This window comes from Engraulis encrasicolus, chromosome 5 (genome assembly GCF_034702125.1).
Source record: "Engraulis encrasicolus isolate BLACKSEA-1 chromosome 5, IST_EnEncr_1.0, whole genome shotgun sequence".
In the NCBI taxonomy this organism is placed as follows: domain Eukaryota; kingdom Metazoa; phylum Chordata; class Actinopteri; order Clupeiformes; family Engraulidae; genus Engraulis; species Engraulis encrasicolus.
The window spans coordinates 6,693,128-6,708,518 of record NC_085861.1 but is presented as its reverse complement, the minus strand read 5'-3'; the positions used below and the strand labels follow the sequence as shown (position 1 = coordinate 6,708,518).

The window sequence follows — 15,391 nt, the reverse complement described above, 5'->3', positions numbered from 1 at the left end:
AGATGCCATTTTTACCCGCACACGGCCATCCTAAGCAGCCCAATTGGGCGGGAACCAGCCCAATCTGGCAACACTGCTGCCCGCCTCTACATACTGTATAACTCAACTACTTTCATTCTATTGTCATACAGTTGTGCGTATTGCATAACATTACATAACACTTATCGAGTGCATTTATTTACAGAAAATTACACTTATCCACCTTATTATCACCTATTATAGGAGGGGTGCCATTACTACTGCATTTGGGTAGCAGTTGCTGCTAGTGCTAAAGAAGGGCTAATGGTCAACATAATAGGAACTAGCAGAAAGGAAATGCTGTGGTGATAGTAGGCCTACGAAAAACGTTGGGTAACACTTTATTTTAGGGATACATCTATTAGCACTAATACATACAATGTCCCTGTATATGTAACTTTTAAGGCATGTACAAAGCAAAATCAAACATTTGTTAGGCATGTATTCGCAAATGTCTTGTTCATGCACAATAAGGGATTTATTACCAATTGAACCTTAAGCACCTAGTAGGCCTTAGCGTTTGCTTAGTACATGCCTTACAAGTTTCTTATGCAAGCATTAACATTGTATGTATTAGTGCTAATAGATGTATCCCTAAATAAACGTTGATATGGTTGGGGTTAGTGGGCGTTGTAATAAGGTGAATTGTTTCCAGTCTGTGGAGTAGTGGTCCCCAGTGGTCCCCAACCTTTTTTGAATAAATGCCCCCTTGACCTCAGCATGCAGTAAGCCAACGCCCCCTTGACCTCATCATGCAGTAAGCCAACGCCCCCTTGACCTCATCATGCAGTAAGCCAACGCCCCCTTGACCTCATCATAAGTTTGCCAACGCCCCCTTTACCTCCTCATAAGTTTGCCAATGCCCCCTTGGCAACTAAGCACCGCCCCTCAAATGTATCCTTCTCAACACCAAAAGACAAAATAAATTATTTAATAAATTGAATATACCAAAATAAACCAAAGATAAGCTTAACAGTCCAAGTGGGTCACTGCTAGCCAGGCTGCGCCCTCCTAGTGACGCGACACCTTCGGCGGCGAATCTCGATTGCAAGTCTATGACAATCAGGCAAGGTCACTGCCTCATACACCTAGACTACTGTAGGCCTACTGTATACAAGACTTAACCTAATGTCCACGCGCTGCCTTCTGTTCGGGCATGATACAGTATGACAAGGGTAGACTAATAGAGGATGCACTGTGACTGTGTCTAGGGTTAGGGTTGTGTCTAGGGTTATCATATTCTTCTTTGCAATGTTCATATACTGCAGTTTTTCTGATTGGAATGGGTTTAATAATGCACCAACTCCATGAAGTTGTGACAGTGGGTGCACAGAAAAAATAGTGCGGCACGGGCGGCCCATGCAGGAGGGTCTTGGCTGCAGTCTAGCGGTACATGAGGGTTCTTGGCTGCAGTCTAGCGGTACATGAGGGTTCTTGTCATGGTAAAGTTTGGGAACCCCTGCTCTGTCACTAGGTGTCAACAACAATCGATTCAGGAATGCATCGCAATACAGGGCAGGACAATTCAATAATCGGTTCAGCAAATGCCATAATCGATGCGGCATATTTTTTCAATTACTTCCTTAGGCATTTCCGGAGCAAATTAACTTTATATTAAATTAAAACACTTCAAAGCATCGAATACTGCAGGACTGATACAGACAGTAGTCAATGATAAAATGTTATTCAGAAGGCCTACCTGAAAGCTTGCATTGCCTCTTGACTGATGAAAAATGTGCCTAGAAATGTAATATAATTGCAACGCATCGTAGAATTGGACGGAATCGATTTGAATCGAATCGTTACTTCCTGAACCATAATCGAATCGAATCGAATCATAAGGGCAGTGCCAATGCACACCACTCTCTATCACACCTCAAGGCTCGCCTTTCTCCAGAGAGGGGTCTTTCTCCTGCGCAGTGCCCGATGGGGCATAGTGGGCACTTCTCCTGTGCCACCAGTAGAGGGCGCCCAACATCAACAGGCACAGCGCCAGCAGAACTGAGACCACCACCAGCTGACTGTAGAAGCTCTGTGGCTCCGAAGTGGCCTGCGGGTCGTCGCCCCCGTCCTTTGCGGTGTGGGTGTTTTTGTGTGCGTTGCGCAGCGCCACGTCCTCCAGCTGCGTGGTGATGACGTATCCGTCTGGTTCCTGGGTGGACCTAACGTTGCCAGGTGTGGCGCCCGTGCTGCCAGTGCCGCCCGTCGACGTGCCAGGCCTCTGCCCAGATGTCACTACCGCCTTCCCGCCCTCCGCCCCATTCGTCGTCGTCTTCGTGGTCGCTGTGGTCTTTGGGCCTTTGCCCACCGTGGTTGGTCCACCACCACCGGCACCGGCACCACAGCTGTTGCCCGCGGCGCCCGTGGTGCGAGGGGTGACGCCCTGCACCACGGTGAAGATGGCCACCGTCTGCTCCTGGCCGCGTTCCGTCGACACACAGTGGTAGCGGCCGACGGTGAGCGGCGTGCCCACGAAGACCAGCATCGTGTCCGTCTGCAGGTAGAGGGAGCAGGGCAGCTGGGAGCCGTTGGAGAACCTCCAACTGAGATGGGCCTGGCTGGAGGGCTTGGGGCAGCGCAACACCGTCAGCCTGTTCACCTCCAGGTGGAGAACTTTTTCTGGAAATAAAAGGCAAAGAGAGGGGGGATATGAGGTGCATAAAGAACTGGAGACACATACAGTACAGTACACAGCTGGTAGGGAACATTTTACTTTAAAACCTTTTCATGCCGAGCCGCTATTAATATTATTATTATTGATATTATTATTATTATTATTATTATTATTATTATTATTATTTTAAGTTTGTTGTTACTACAATCGTAATAATGACAACAGAGTTATATAAAGTAAAAGTAGATGTACTTTTACAGATGTACTGTAATTTCAACACTTGTGTTCAGCTCCAGGTGGAGAACTGGAAAAAATAAGACATGGTGAGGGGGGATATGAGGTGCATTAAGAACTGGAGACACATACAGTACAGTACACAGCTGGTAGGGAACATTTTACTTTAAAACCTTTTCATTATTATTACTATTATTATCTTTATTATTATTAATATTATTATTATTGATATTATTATTATTATTATTATTAAGTTTGGTGTTCACAACACTCATGGTAAAAGAATTTAAAACATGTCATATTGTAGCGTGCCAATAAATCACACATGCAGCTCCGGTAAATGTACACACTAGACTGACTTTATTAACTGTGCCACTCACTCATACAGGTGTCGCCACCTAGTGACGCTTCTAGGAATACATATGAAAGGTGACATAAAGCCACCACTCTACATCCCCCTTCTTCTAGATAAAGTAGCTATGCTGCACACAACCTAATAACTAACCTCAACTAAGGCATGTAACAGATCAGGACTAAAACGCATACAAAATCATCTGACCAAGCTGCCTATCTCAAAACATAAGATAACACCTAACATAGACATTAAGGGCAATAAGAGCAAGTAAAACCAGTTCAGTTAAACAAAAGAACACATTGATAACATTTTCACGTTTTCATTTTTCACTCTAAGGACTGACATAGTCCCCATAGCGCTGATTGGGCTGGCTGACTCTGCCTGCTCGTGTCACTACCAACTGTCTTTCAACTGGGCCAGCAGTATTGACCACTGGTGTGGTAGGAGGTGGAGGTGGTGCGCTGGTGTCATTTTCTCTGTCAGGTGCCGGAGAGGTGGAGGTCAGTGGCACGTCCTCTTCAGGGGTTGCCGGTGGGTCCTCATCTACCCGGAGGAGATGCCGCCTGTTCCTGATGTAGCTCTTTCCTTGTGATGCTATCACATAGCTATTAGGCTGCTGGGCTGGCCCTTCCACTCTTGCCACGTGATCAAAACCACGTTCAGTCTGCACTCTGACTGTTTGACCTGGCTTAAGTGCAGGGAGACGGTGAGCATGGCGGTCATGATACATTTTCCCCCTCATTCTGTGTTTGGTGATGGTGGCAGCCACGTTGACTTGGATGGCGGGTCTGAGCATGTCTGTGGTGGCTGGCAGGAAGGTCCTAGTACGCCTAGACATCAGGCGTTGAGCAGAAGAGGGGAGTCCCTCACGGGGAATGTTGCGAGTGTGCAGAATGGCTGCTTGAATGTCTGAGCCATCACGGTGGCACTTCTCCAGCAGGTGCTTGGCGGATCTCACTGCACGCTCAGCAAGGCCGTTAGATTGCGGATAGTAGGGACTGCTGCGGATGTGTTTAAAGTCCCATGATTGTGAAAACTGTGCAAAGTCCCTCCCCGAAAACTGGGTCCCATTGTCACTCATGAAAGTGTGGGGCACACCATGTGTTGCAAAGTGTCTCTTCAGCTTCCCAATGACAGTGTTGCTGGTCATGTTGGGGAGGTAATCCAGCTCGAACCACCCGGAGTACGAGTCCACTAGGACTAGATGCATTTTGCCACGCCACTCAAATATATCAGCTGCAGTGAATGACCATGGCAGTTCAGGAATGTCATGGAGTTGCATTGGCTCCTTTGCGTGGTGAGCTGTCAAAGCTTTGCATGCAGTACAGAGAGACACTTCTCTTTCGATGTCAGAGTACATTGAGGGCCAGTACATAGTCTCTCGAGCTCTGCGTTTGGCGGCTTCCATTCCGGGATGGCCTTGGTGTAACTGGTCAGTGTAGAACTTTTGCAGTACTGCAGGTATCACAACCCTTTGCCCTCGTAGGATCAACCCGTCATCCAATGTCAGCTCCTCCTTCATGGAGTAGAATGGTCGCAGCAGCTGTGGTAGTTCCTTGGAGGTGCTGGGCCAGCCGTGTAAGATGACTTCACAGAGCTGTTGACAAGTGATGTCGCTCTTGACTGCATCTCGTAATTCATCTGTGCGACGAGAGGAGAGAACCTGGACCGTCATCACCTCTAGTAAGTCATCAGTAAGCGGGGGCTCAGACTCAGGTAAATGTGCTCGTGACAGCGCGTCTGCCACATACAGCTCTTTGCCTCGCTTGTACATCACATCCAGGTCGTAGCGCTGCAACTTTAGCATCATACCCTGCAGGCGTGGTGATGCGGTGTGCAGTGGCTTTCTCAGAATGGTGACAAGGGGCTGGTGATCTGTTTCAGCAGTAACAGGGCGGCCGTATATGAAGTCATGAAATTTTTTAGCTGCAAACACCAGGGCTAACATTTCCTTTTCAATCTGAGCATACCTGGACTCAGTCGGTGTGAGGGCACGGGATGCGAATGCCACTGGCCGGCCTTGTTGGAGGCACACTGCCCCGAGACCATGTTGGGAGGCGTCTGCTGATATAACCACTGGCTTTGAGGTGTCAAAGAACTGTAGCACGGGGGGATTGGTCAGCGCCTGTTTCAGTTTTCTGAACGCCGCATCATGGGCGTCATGCCAGTGCCACTCCACGTCGTGGTGTATCAGCTGTCTCAAAGGGCCCGTCATGTCACTGTACTGGGGAATGAATTTGGATAAATAGTTGGTCATGCCCAGAAATTGCTGTAGTGTCTGCTTGTCCTGAGGCTTCTCCATCTCGCAGACAGCTTTGACCTTTTCAGGATCTGGCTTAACCCCGTCAGCAGTTAACAGGTGGCCAACATACTGCACAGAGTTGACCCTGAATTTGCATTTCTCAGGATTGAGCTTCATGTTGATGGCACGGATCCTGTTCATCACCTGTGTCAGGCGTTCATCGTGTTCTTGTAATGTGCGTCCCCAGATGAGGATGTCATCGACCACGATCTCGCACGGTTGTCCTGCAAACAGCTGTTCCATCACGTTTTGGAAGACCTCGCTGCCTGTGCATATGCCGTATGGCATTCTCAGGAACCTGTATCGGCCATGAGGTGACATGAATGTCGTGAGTTTTGAGGAGGCATGGTCAAGGGGTATTTGCCAAAATCCGCATTTGGCATCTAAGATGCTAAATATTTTTGCCTCAGGCATGTCTGCGATGATTTGCTCGATGGATTTGAGGGGATGGCGGGGTCTGAGGAGGGCCTGGTTCAGATGCACTGGGTCTATGCAGATCCGCACTGTGCCGTCTTTTTTCTTTGCTGCAACCATGGCAGACACCCATTCTGTTGCTTCATTTTCTGGTGTAATGACACCGAGAGCAGTCATTCGATCCAGCTCCGCCTTGACCTTATCTTTCATGGCAATGGGGATCCTGCGTGGAGCGCATATTGTGGGGGCAACAGTGTCATCCAGTCTCATGTGATATACCCCAGGCAGTTTGCCTATGACATTGGTGTCAAACAGGTCCTGGTATTGCAGTCTTTCTGGAGCTTCTTGTTGCAGTGTGTGGACATCTGGTCCAAGCTGTATGAGGCCTAGAGCAACACTGTCTTGCAACCCCAGTATGGGTTTCACATCCCTGTTCACCACATGAAACTTGAACTGTCCCCGTGTACACTGCAGTGTCACAGTGCCATCTGTTTTGATTGTCTCGCCTCCATAAGCCACGAGATTGACCTTTTCATATGGATCCACACGCACTGTGTGGTCCACAGCTTGTAGCATTTTCCTGGGCAGCACATTACATTTGGCGCCAGTGTCTACTTTCACCCTCAGTTGTGCATTTCCATTTTTCATTTCCAGCGTGGCAAAGATTTCCCCCTTCTGTGCGCTTGTGAGTATTGTGTCACAGTAGAAAGTATCAACCTGATTGTCTGTCTCAGTGGTCAGTTCATTTACTCTACCAGTTGCTCTTCGCCTGTACTGAGAGGGGGCTGTGTGGCGAGCCGTGCCCTGCACTGGTGCAGAGCGACAACACTTAGCAAAGTGGTTCAGTTTTCCACAGTTATTGCATATCTTATTGAGAGCATAGCATTTACTGCGGTCAGGTGAGTGTTGGCCATTACAATTGCCACAGCGAGCCTTCTGAATTGAGCACACATCAGTTGTTTCCTTTCGGAGTTCTTTGGAGCTTTTTTCGGATTGTTCATGAAGCAAACACATGCTAATGGCCAATTCAAGGGTAAGCTTCTGTTCACGTAACAGTTGTTTGCGAAGGGTATCGTTTTGTATTCCACAGACGATGCGGTCCCTTATCAAGTCATCACGGAGCGCGCCAAACTCGCATTTCTTTGCCAGTATTTTTAACTTGGAGACATATGCCTGTATTGACTCATCAGTTCCCTGGCTAGCAGTGTTAAAAGCGTGTCTGTCCATAATTATGTTTTTTGCTGGTAAGCACAACTCACGAAACTTTTTCAGTAGATCATCGGGCTTCTCTTGGCTTTCCCCTTCTCCATACACAAAAGATTCCGACTTCTCCGCAGCCTCCGGTCCGGCTAGGTTCAGTAGCGTGTAGGCTTGAACTTTCTTGGACTTGTCCGAGAGTCCTGCGTTGCAGTAGATTGTCCATTCCTTCTCAAATCTGCGCCAGTTGTCGGCAATATGTTCATCAAACACAAGTGGATCGATACGGCGGAGTCCTTGAGCCATTATTAACCGCTTCTGACACCATGTAGCGTGCCAATAAATCACACATGCAGCTCCGGTAAATGTACACACTAGACCAGGGGTCCCCAACCTTTTTGGCACCAGGGACCGGTTTGAGTCCCATTTTTTTTTCGCGGACCGGTAGTCACGCGTTATAATAATAATAATAATAATAATAATAAATATTATTATTATCACCACACTATTATTATTAGGCCTATTAGTTATCATTGTTATTATTAATAGGCCTAATAATAATAGTATCAATAGTATCAATAGGGTCTAAAAATAAGGCCTAATCCTTTTCCTTCATTCCATTCAAAATGTGTAACATTTAGTATTTGACTATTACACTGACAATTACCCCACTAATTTGTGGAGCCATTCTTGGTCATAGAGCAAGTGGTGCAAGGGAGATCACCCAAAACTAGGCTACTACATACTGCTACTATTTTTCACCATGCGAGAATAGGCCCTATGCGTTCTCTGCTCTGGCCATGTTCATTTTCATTGAGGGCATTTTGCGCAGTGAAATTCAGGGCTATTTATGACTGGGTTATAGGTCTCCTGGTTAAGTGGCGCTTCTATTAATTCAAGGTCAACCGTTTCCAACAAGCAGTCGTCATTGTTTTCTCGAACACACGACACGGGGAATAGTTGGATGCTGGAGATGATACCGCTGAAGTTTGCCACTAGCAGCTCGTGCCCTCGCGTCGCGTTTGTGTGGACTGCTGCATAACCAGCGTTTGATTCTACCGCGGTTCGAGTGCCTGTGGTTTTATGTGCAATATTTTTAAAACGGCAAAAGGTTGCATGTCATCGCTTGATTTTCTGCTAACGCTGACTTTCAGGAGCTCCTAAAACAAGAGTTGGTCATTATTAGTTGCAACCACAAAACATGTCTCGCAACGCAATTACGTTCGTAACACAGCGTTGTTGTCACAAAACTGAAATACAATAGCAACAAATGATAGAAGTGGATTTCTAAAATAGCTCCCAAAAGTTTGCTTCGCAACGTTCAAAAGCCTTAAAAAGAAAGCCGCCCGGAGAAGACGGCCAACACTCCAAAACGGCCACCATCCACTTTGCATTGCAGCATTGAAATGTAAAGTGGGCGCGGCCTCGGAGCATGCGTCTGGCGCATTTGACATTCAACTGATTGGACGGCACAAAGAAAAGTTTGCTTGTTATTGAAAATTAAAATAGCCTACTTGTGCTACGTCTAGGCTAATGCAAATATTAATATGGCGATACTAAAAGTTATATTTGAGATAAGTTCTGCACTGCAGTTCATAACAAAGGCATGTCTTCTGGATTAAAAAAAAAAAAAAAAAAAAAAAACTTATGTCGTGCGGCCCGGTATCAAATAGTCCACGGACCGGCACCGGTCCGCGACCCGGTGGTTGGGGACCGCTGCGCTAGACTGACTTTATTAACTGTGCCACTCACTCATACAGGTGTCGCCACCTAGTGACGCTTCTAGGAATACATATGAAAGGTGACATAAAGCCACCACTCTACACATATCATCCCACTGGTGTTGCAATTACATCTGATCTGTAATGGTACTTTTACCTCTACTTTTGGCAATTCCAATGACCAAGTGTTCATCTGTTACTCAGCCTCTTACTGCAGATGGGTCCGTTGACGAGCCCAGTCACTCTTTGCTGAAAATACTCAACTACATCATAACAACATTGCTTGTATGGCAATGCAAGAAGTCTTAGGTAACCAATTCAGACTTGGTCATTACCATGTTGGTGCCATTAAGGTGCTATTAACAGAGACACTGCGCTAATGGGTTGATTAAGACTCATAGTATTGTCATAACAGTGTCATGATGTGATAGAGTTTTTCCAGCACAGAGAGAGTCAAATTGCCGGCGAGTCTATCTGCAGCAAAGGGCTATGAACAAAATGTGGGAGATTTTGTAGAGATGCATAATGGCATACAGCACATAGGCCTACTGTACCTTGAGGGCCTTGCTGGGAGACAGTGCCTTCACATTGCTTGGTGGTATCTCCATTCTCCACATCTTGACGCCTGAAAAATAATGAATAAATCACCTGAATATACTGATACGGCAGACAAATATGGCCATTTTAAACAGACACTTTCAAGAATAAGGCAGTCTTAGGGCATTTTCACATATAGTCGCATATGAACCATGGTGAACCAAACTCAGTCCACTGTAAGTGGACCAAAAAGTGAAGTCTTGATCTCAGTATGGTTCATTACATTACTGTATATTACATTACAGTAAATTATATTACACTTAGCTGACACTTTTGTCCAAAACGACTTTTAGAGGTTATTGGTTACAGTCCCTGAAGGAATGTGGGGTTAAGTGCCTTACTCAAGTACACTTCAGCTATGGATGGAGGTTGAGGGAGAGGTAAGGGTGGGATTCAAACCTGCAACCATCTGCTCTTAAGACCACTTACTTAACCATTATGTCAAATCTGCCCATTTCACAGCTTATCAATTCAGTTGGGTCAGGGTACAGTTGGAAATGTTCAGACACAACTTATACTAAAACAAATGTGGAGTCACCAGTCTGAGTTTGTTTCAATGGCTGAAAGTGACCAAGTGTGAAAACACCCTCAGCCTCAACCGTACACAAAGATGTTCAGTAGACATGAAGAGTATGCAGAAGCAACACTCACACGTCAGCTATAGCGCCATCAGTGGACAAGGTGGCACAGACGGCTTTGGTGGGATCCCAGGCACAGAAGGGGTCTCTCGCCATCACGCAGTCCGCACACGTTTTGTAGAAATGACAGTTAGACACCGGCACCCGGGACACCCCCTCTGACGACCCCACAAACACCATACCCTGAAACGCAGAGAAATAATAATAATAATAATAATAATAATAATTATAATAATAATAATAGTATTTGTATAGCACTGTATCATACAAGGCATGCAACTCAAAGTGCTTAACAAGTGGGAAAAAAACATCATTGTTAGAGATGGATTTAAAAGGAGAGGTAGAGAGGAGAGGCAGAAATAGCAGGAAGGCAGAGGAAGAAGAGATAGATAGAGATTGTAGAGTCATAAGGTCAATGTAGGTTAGGACCAGGATTTTTAGAGGCGTAAGGTCCATAGTGGCTGGGTCTAGCAAACGGGTAATATAAATAATAAATGAACAACAAACACCATCTTAAGACGGTCTTAAGACGGTTAGCAACGACAAGAATCAAGAAACGGACCCCTGAGCCGCAAAGAGCAATAAACAACAAACACCATGCCCTGAGACGCAGAGAAATGAACATCAAACACCATGGCCTGAGCCACACAGAGAAATAAACAACACAGGAGACGTTCAGAGATGACCAAAAGAAAGCCAGTTTTCACTACAAGCAAATTCTGCTTTTTTTATCTTATATATATGGTATGGTATGAATTATAAAATCATCAACAATAGCACTAATCTACATAATCAAGGAGCATTCCATGACAATTCACAAGATTTCCATATGAGACATATTGTATCACTGGATCTGGGTCTACTGCCATCTGTCAACCAAAGTGACAATAGCGTAAAAATGGATGCATTGGTTAATCAATAGAGGGCAGTAGATCAACTAAGTTGGCTTTGCATTTCAAAGGAAGACGAAGGACATCATGACTAAAGATGGCAGCATATTACTTACCGAGGATGATGATAGAACAATATTTTTCACTTTCTGGGCAGTTTTGAAGACTTGAATGGCCTCGATGATGTGAGGACCACTGTCCAGCAGCACCACTTTGTGAAGGTGTCCAGACTCTGGTACAAATGTACGAATGCAGGATAGAGTTCAGGAAAGCATGTACAGTACTTACATTCTGTCTATATGCTCAGGCACACCAATTTGGTAAACAGAGATGTCAAAAGTAGAAATAGAATATATATAAAAAAAACTTCCCACAGTTTCCTTACAACATACCTGTAGATCAGTGATTTTCAACCTATGGGCCGGGGCCCACTAGTGGGCCCTGAAGGTATTCCAAGTGGGCCTTGAAATCATTTTCTACAAATTATAATCATATTTAGTGTGTGTTGCTATTGATTTACTTGAGTTTTATTCTTTATTGGGTCAGAAGTGGGCCCTGAATATTTGTGACAATTTCGAGTGGGCCCCACGTTGGAAAAGGTTGGGAACCCCTGCTGTAGATAACCTCACTAAGTAACAGTAGACTGACCAGTGTACCTGTCTTGCGAGCATTTCATTTTGCACTGGTCAAACCAAATTCATGGTGTTTGTTCATTTGTTTTTTTTTGTAGTTCTTTATTTCAGTAACAACACAGCCTATCTACCTCATTGGGTACTGTGAAATAACCGGTGTGACAGCAATGAAATATCATGAGCTTGTGCGTGCTGTAGTGGTTCATGTACACTCTCAGAAATAAAGGTACAAAACTCGTCGCTGTGGCAGTACCCTCAAGGGGAGTGCCATTGCGTCGCTTGGGTGGTACCTGAAAAAAGAGGTGACAGATGCACATTGGTTGACATTGCAAGAAACTAAACGCACCTCTTTTTTGTGGTACCAATCAAGCGACGCAATGGCACTCCCCTAGAGGGTACTGCCACAGCGACGAGTTCTGTACCTTTATTTCTGAGAGTGTACACCAGGAATTTACTTCTACTTTTACTTTTGACATCTCTGTCAAAAAAATAAAAAAGACGTTAGTGTGATTTTCTGTATACACACCACTGAGTAGGAAGAGGACAGTGTAGACGGTTCCATCAGCTGCGCGGGTCTGTTGGCCCACTACACGACTGTACGCCTGGTCTGGAGACAGCAGCACCATGTTGTTGCCCACGGCCTGCACGCTACTCTCAGTCAGGAAAGTGTTCTTCACCATCTCCAGCCTCCGGCTCTCATTTTTAAACAGGCCACACTGGAAGAAAAACCACATAGATATACGTCATAATTGTATTAGCTCATACACTGTAAAACGTTTCAGCCATTTACAGTAAACGTAAAAAAAGTAAGTTGCCCTGCTGCCTTAAGTTTGTAAGTTAACGCAACTTGAGAAAGCCTTGAATTGAGTTAAGTCTTGAGTTGAGTTAATTTACAAACTTAAGGCAGCAATGTTTTACAGTGTAAGATATTTTATATGCAGTATATATATATAGTACTATATATGTATAAATCAACATATATTTACTATCTAGTACTATATATGTATAAATGAACATATATTTACTATCTGTAGAAATCAGTCTCGTCACCTTTCCAAACTGAGTTTTGTCTGTCTGTTTAGTGTATCCCTCAGGGCTCCAGGTGCGGTAGCTTCCTGAGAAGGCCTCTTTGATGTCCGACAGCTTAAAGGCACAGAGAGCGGACATCCCTGAGGCCAGTGACCTGCGCAGAAAACCGGAGACAGCAGCTCATTTAATATATTTTTAATAATAACAATAATAATACATTTTATTCAAAAGTGCCTTTCAAAACACTCAAAGACACTGTACAAAGAGAAGAAGGATCACCGCACACTTCACAGGTTCATTTCACAACGCGTTTTGCCTTGCTCTTCATCAGGTTCACAGCGCAAGGCGAAACGCATTGTTCACCTGCATTAAATAAAAAAGCAGCAAAATCTAGTCCACCAGTGTGCGCGGTGATCCTTCTTGTTTACTGCAGCCCATTTACGTATATTATTGGAGCTATATTGCTGGAAACTCTTGCATGAACTATTCTGCAGAGAGCATTTTGTTCTAGAATTCATAACCAAGGGGGGCTGTAAGTGTGTGGTGTGCTCTATTAATTTTCCTGTTCTCCAGTGAAGTCTGTAAAGGTGCGCTGGTCAGAGTAGGTATTGCAACTATGCTGCTCATTGAAACTTAGCTGCTTATTACTTATTATTGCTTATTATTATGTATATTTCTGGACATTCAAAATGGTGGACAATGGAGAAGATCCCCCTTCTCATGTATGAAAAATAGTGTCCCTTGTCGTAATGAATACTTAGAATTTGATGGTGGTGGTAAGTATTCATGAAAAAGGTACAATTTGTGAATGGGCAGCATGAATTCTGGAAATAAACTAAGAAAAATATTACACAGTGAGTGCACCTTCAAAAAGAAACGATGTAATCTAGCCATGTACGTAGCTATGTACTGATTTTACACAATTATGTGTAAATGTGCCTTTGAACCTTCAATTCTATGTGCTATTTGTAGCATGGTTTCACACACATATCCAGATCAAAAGTATGAGCTGTTGTGAATGAAATAGTCACCATTGGGAGCTGAAGACGCCATAGAAGGTAACATCATCTGAGGACTCTTGGTCCAGAGGAGGGATGTGCACAATGTCCTGCAGGATGTTGTATGGGAGCTCGTCTCCTTGCTTGCAGACGAGGTGAGCTTTGGCAAACGTGGTCCAACGTTTTTGCAATGTTAACTCTCCTCCAGTGTCACCCTACCACATGAACAAAACATGGATGATGCATTTATTTTTGCATATACACTGTAAAAAACATCAGCGGCGCTGGCCTCAGAATGCCAAGTTAATTCAAATCCGTATTGTAAGTTGTGTGAAGCTCTGAATTGCAGCTTTCAAACGGCACACACAACTCCACACAACTTACAATAAAGATTTAAATGAACTTGGAATTCTGAGGCAGCTGGTAAACTATATCATGCTATTCCCGTTGCAGTGCATAGCAGAATAAATTAACTATATAAGTTATCATGACTTATCACTGATATCATTTTTTTCAGTGTATGTAGACAGAAACATAAAAGGCTAAATGATGTTATCATGTATAATTCAAGATTCAAGGAGTTTATTGTCATCGTCAATGAAGGCAATGAAATTGTGGGTGGAGTTAACACTGCGTAGTTTCAAGTATAGAAGTAGCCAAAAAAGTAATAGTCAAAGAAAGTCTAAATTCATGAAGTATGTCATGAAGTATAATACATTAAGTAATAATATGAGTAATTATGAATTTATAAAGTAAATCAATCAGTAAAATGAGATCCCCCTCATTATTCTGAGATAATTATGGTGAAGCGACTGGGATGTAAGGTGAAGACGTATCTAACGGCAAGCTATGTCATCCCATCTTGACTATGCACTTGCACTTCCACCCCTCCTTCAACAATCAGTAATAACTATTGCAATGAGAGACTTTTTTATATCTGAATGTTTAATGTGAAATAATCTATTTATTTATTTTTGTATGTATGCTACTAGACACCTAAATTTCCTTCGGGATCAATAAATGTTACTCTTCTACTCTACTCTACTCTACTCTACTCAACTTTACTCTACGTTTGTTTTATATTTGGAAATGGCGCGTGCCCATGCCCACCACCTCACATGTTTGTGTGTGTGTGTGTGTGTGTGTGTGTGTGTGTGTGTGTGTGTGTGTGTGTGTGTGTGTGTGTGTGTGTGTGTGTGTGTGTGTGTGTGTGTGTGTGTGTGTGTGAGAACACAAGTTCACGACGCCCACCTTGCAGACCTGTGCCACTCGAGACACAGTCAGCTTGTTGAAGAACTGGAACTCATGTCCTGTCTCGGTGAAGAAAAAGTAGACCTTCTCTTGACCGGGTATGGCAGAGGACTTGACGAAGGTCGGTTCCACTGTAAGACAGAGGTGCAGTACCAGGACAAACATGGACAATGAGAATTATAGAGGTAGTCAAGTCATGTCAAGTCAAGTCAGCTTTTATTGTCAGTTTCTTCATATGCACAGGTCATGCAAGGAAATTGAAATGACGTTTTCTCTCTATAGTACCATATATATGAAGGGTGGTTCCACTGTAAGACCAGGACAAATAAGGACAATCAGAATTGGAGATGTAATATGTGCGCTCATGTGACTCTTTGGCCGAAAATCATAAACAGTACAGTGCACACCGATAATGAGTATAGCCCTTTTGAAAAGTAATTTTGAACAATATTTCAAAGACCACACATTATTTTCGAAATATACAAAGTACTTTTAATACAA

At 44.2% G+C, this 15,391-nt stretch overlaps 1 protein-coding gene across 1 annotated transcript in view; it reads right to left on the bottom strand.

The window, feature by feature from the left end:
• Positions 1-1,134: 1,134 nt before the first annotated feature.
• Positions 1,135-15,391, bottom strand: part of LOC134448892 (semaphorin-4A) — a 22,845-nt gene continuing 8,588 nt past the window's right edge. Inside the window, exons 7-14 of the mRNA XM_063198580.1 lie at positions 14,891-15,021; positions 13,673-13,854; positions 12,663-12,795; positions 12,139-12,328; positions 11,097-11,212; positions 10,104-10,273; positions 9,410-9,480; positions 1,135-2,637 (exon numbers count right to left, since the gene is read on the bottom strand). Of these exons, the coding sequence (XP_063054650.1) occupies positions 1,895-2,637; positions 9,410-9,480; positions 10,104-10,273; positions 11,097-11,212; positions 12,139-12,328; positions 12,663-12,795; positions 13,673-13,854; positions 14,891-15,021 (1,736 nt within the window). The 3' untranslated portion in view covers positions 1,135-1,894. The remainder of the gene's footprint in view (positions 2,638-9,409; positions 9,481-10,103; positions 10,274-11,096; positions 11,213-12,138; positions 12,329-12,662; positions 12,796-13,672; positions 13,855-14,890; positions 15,022-15,391) is intronic.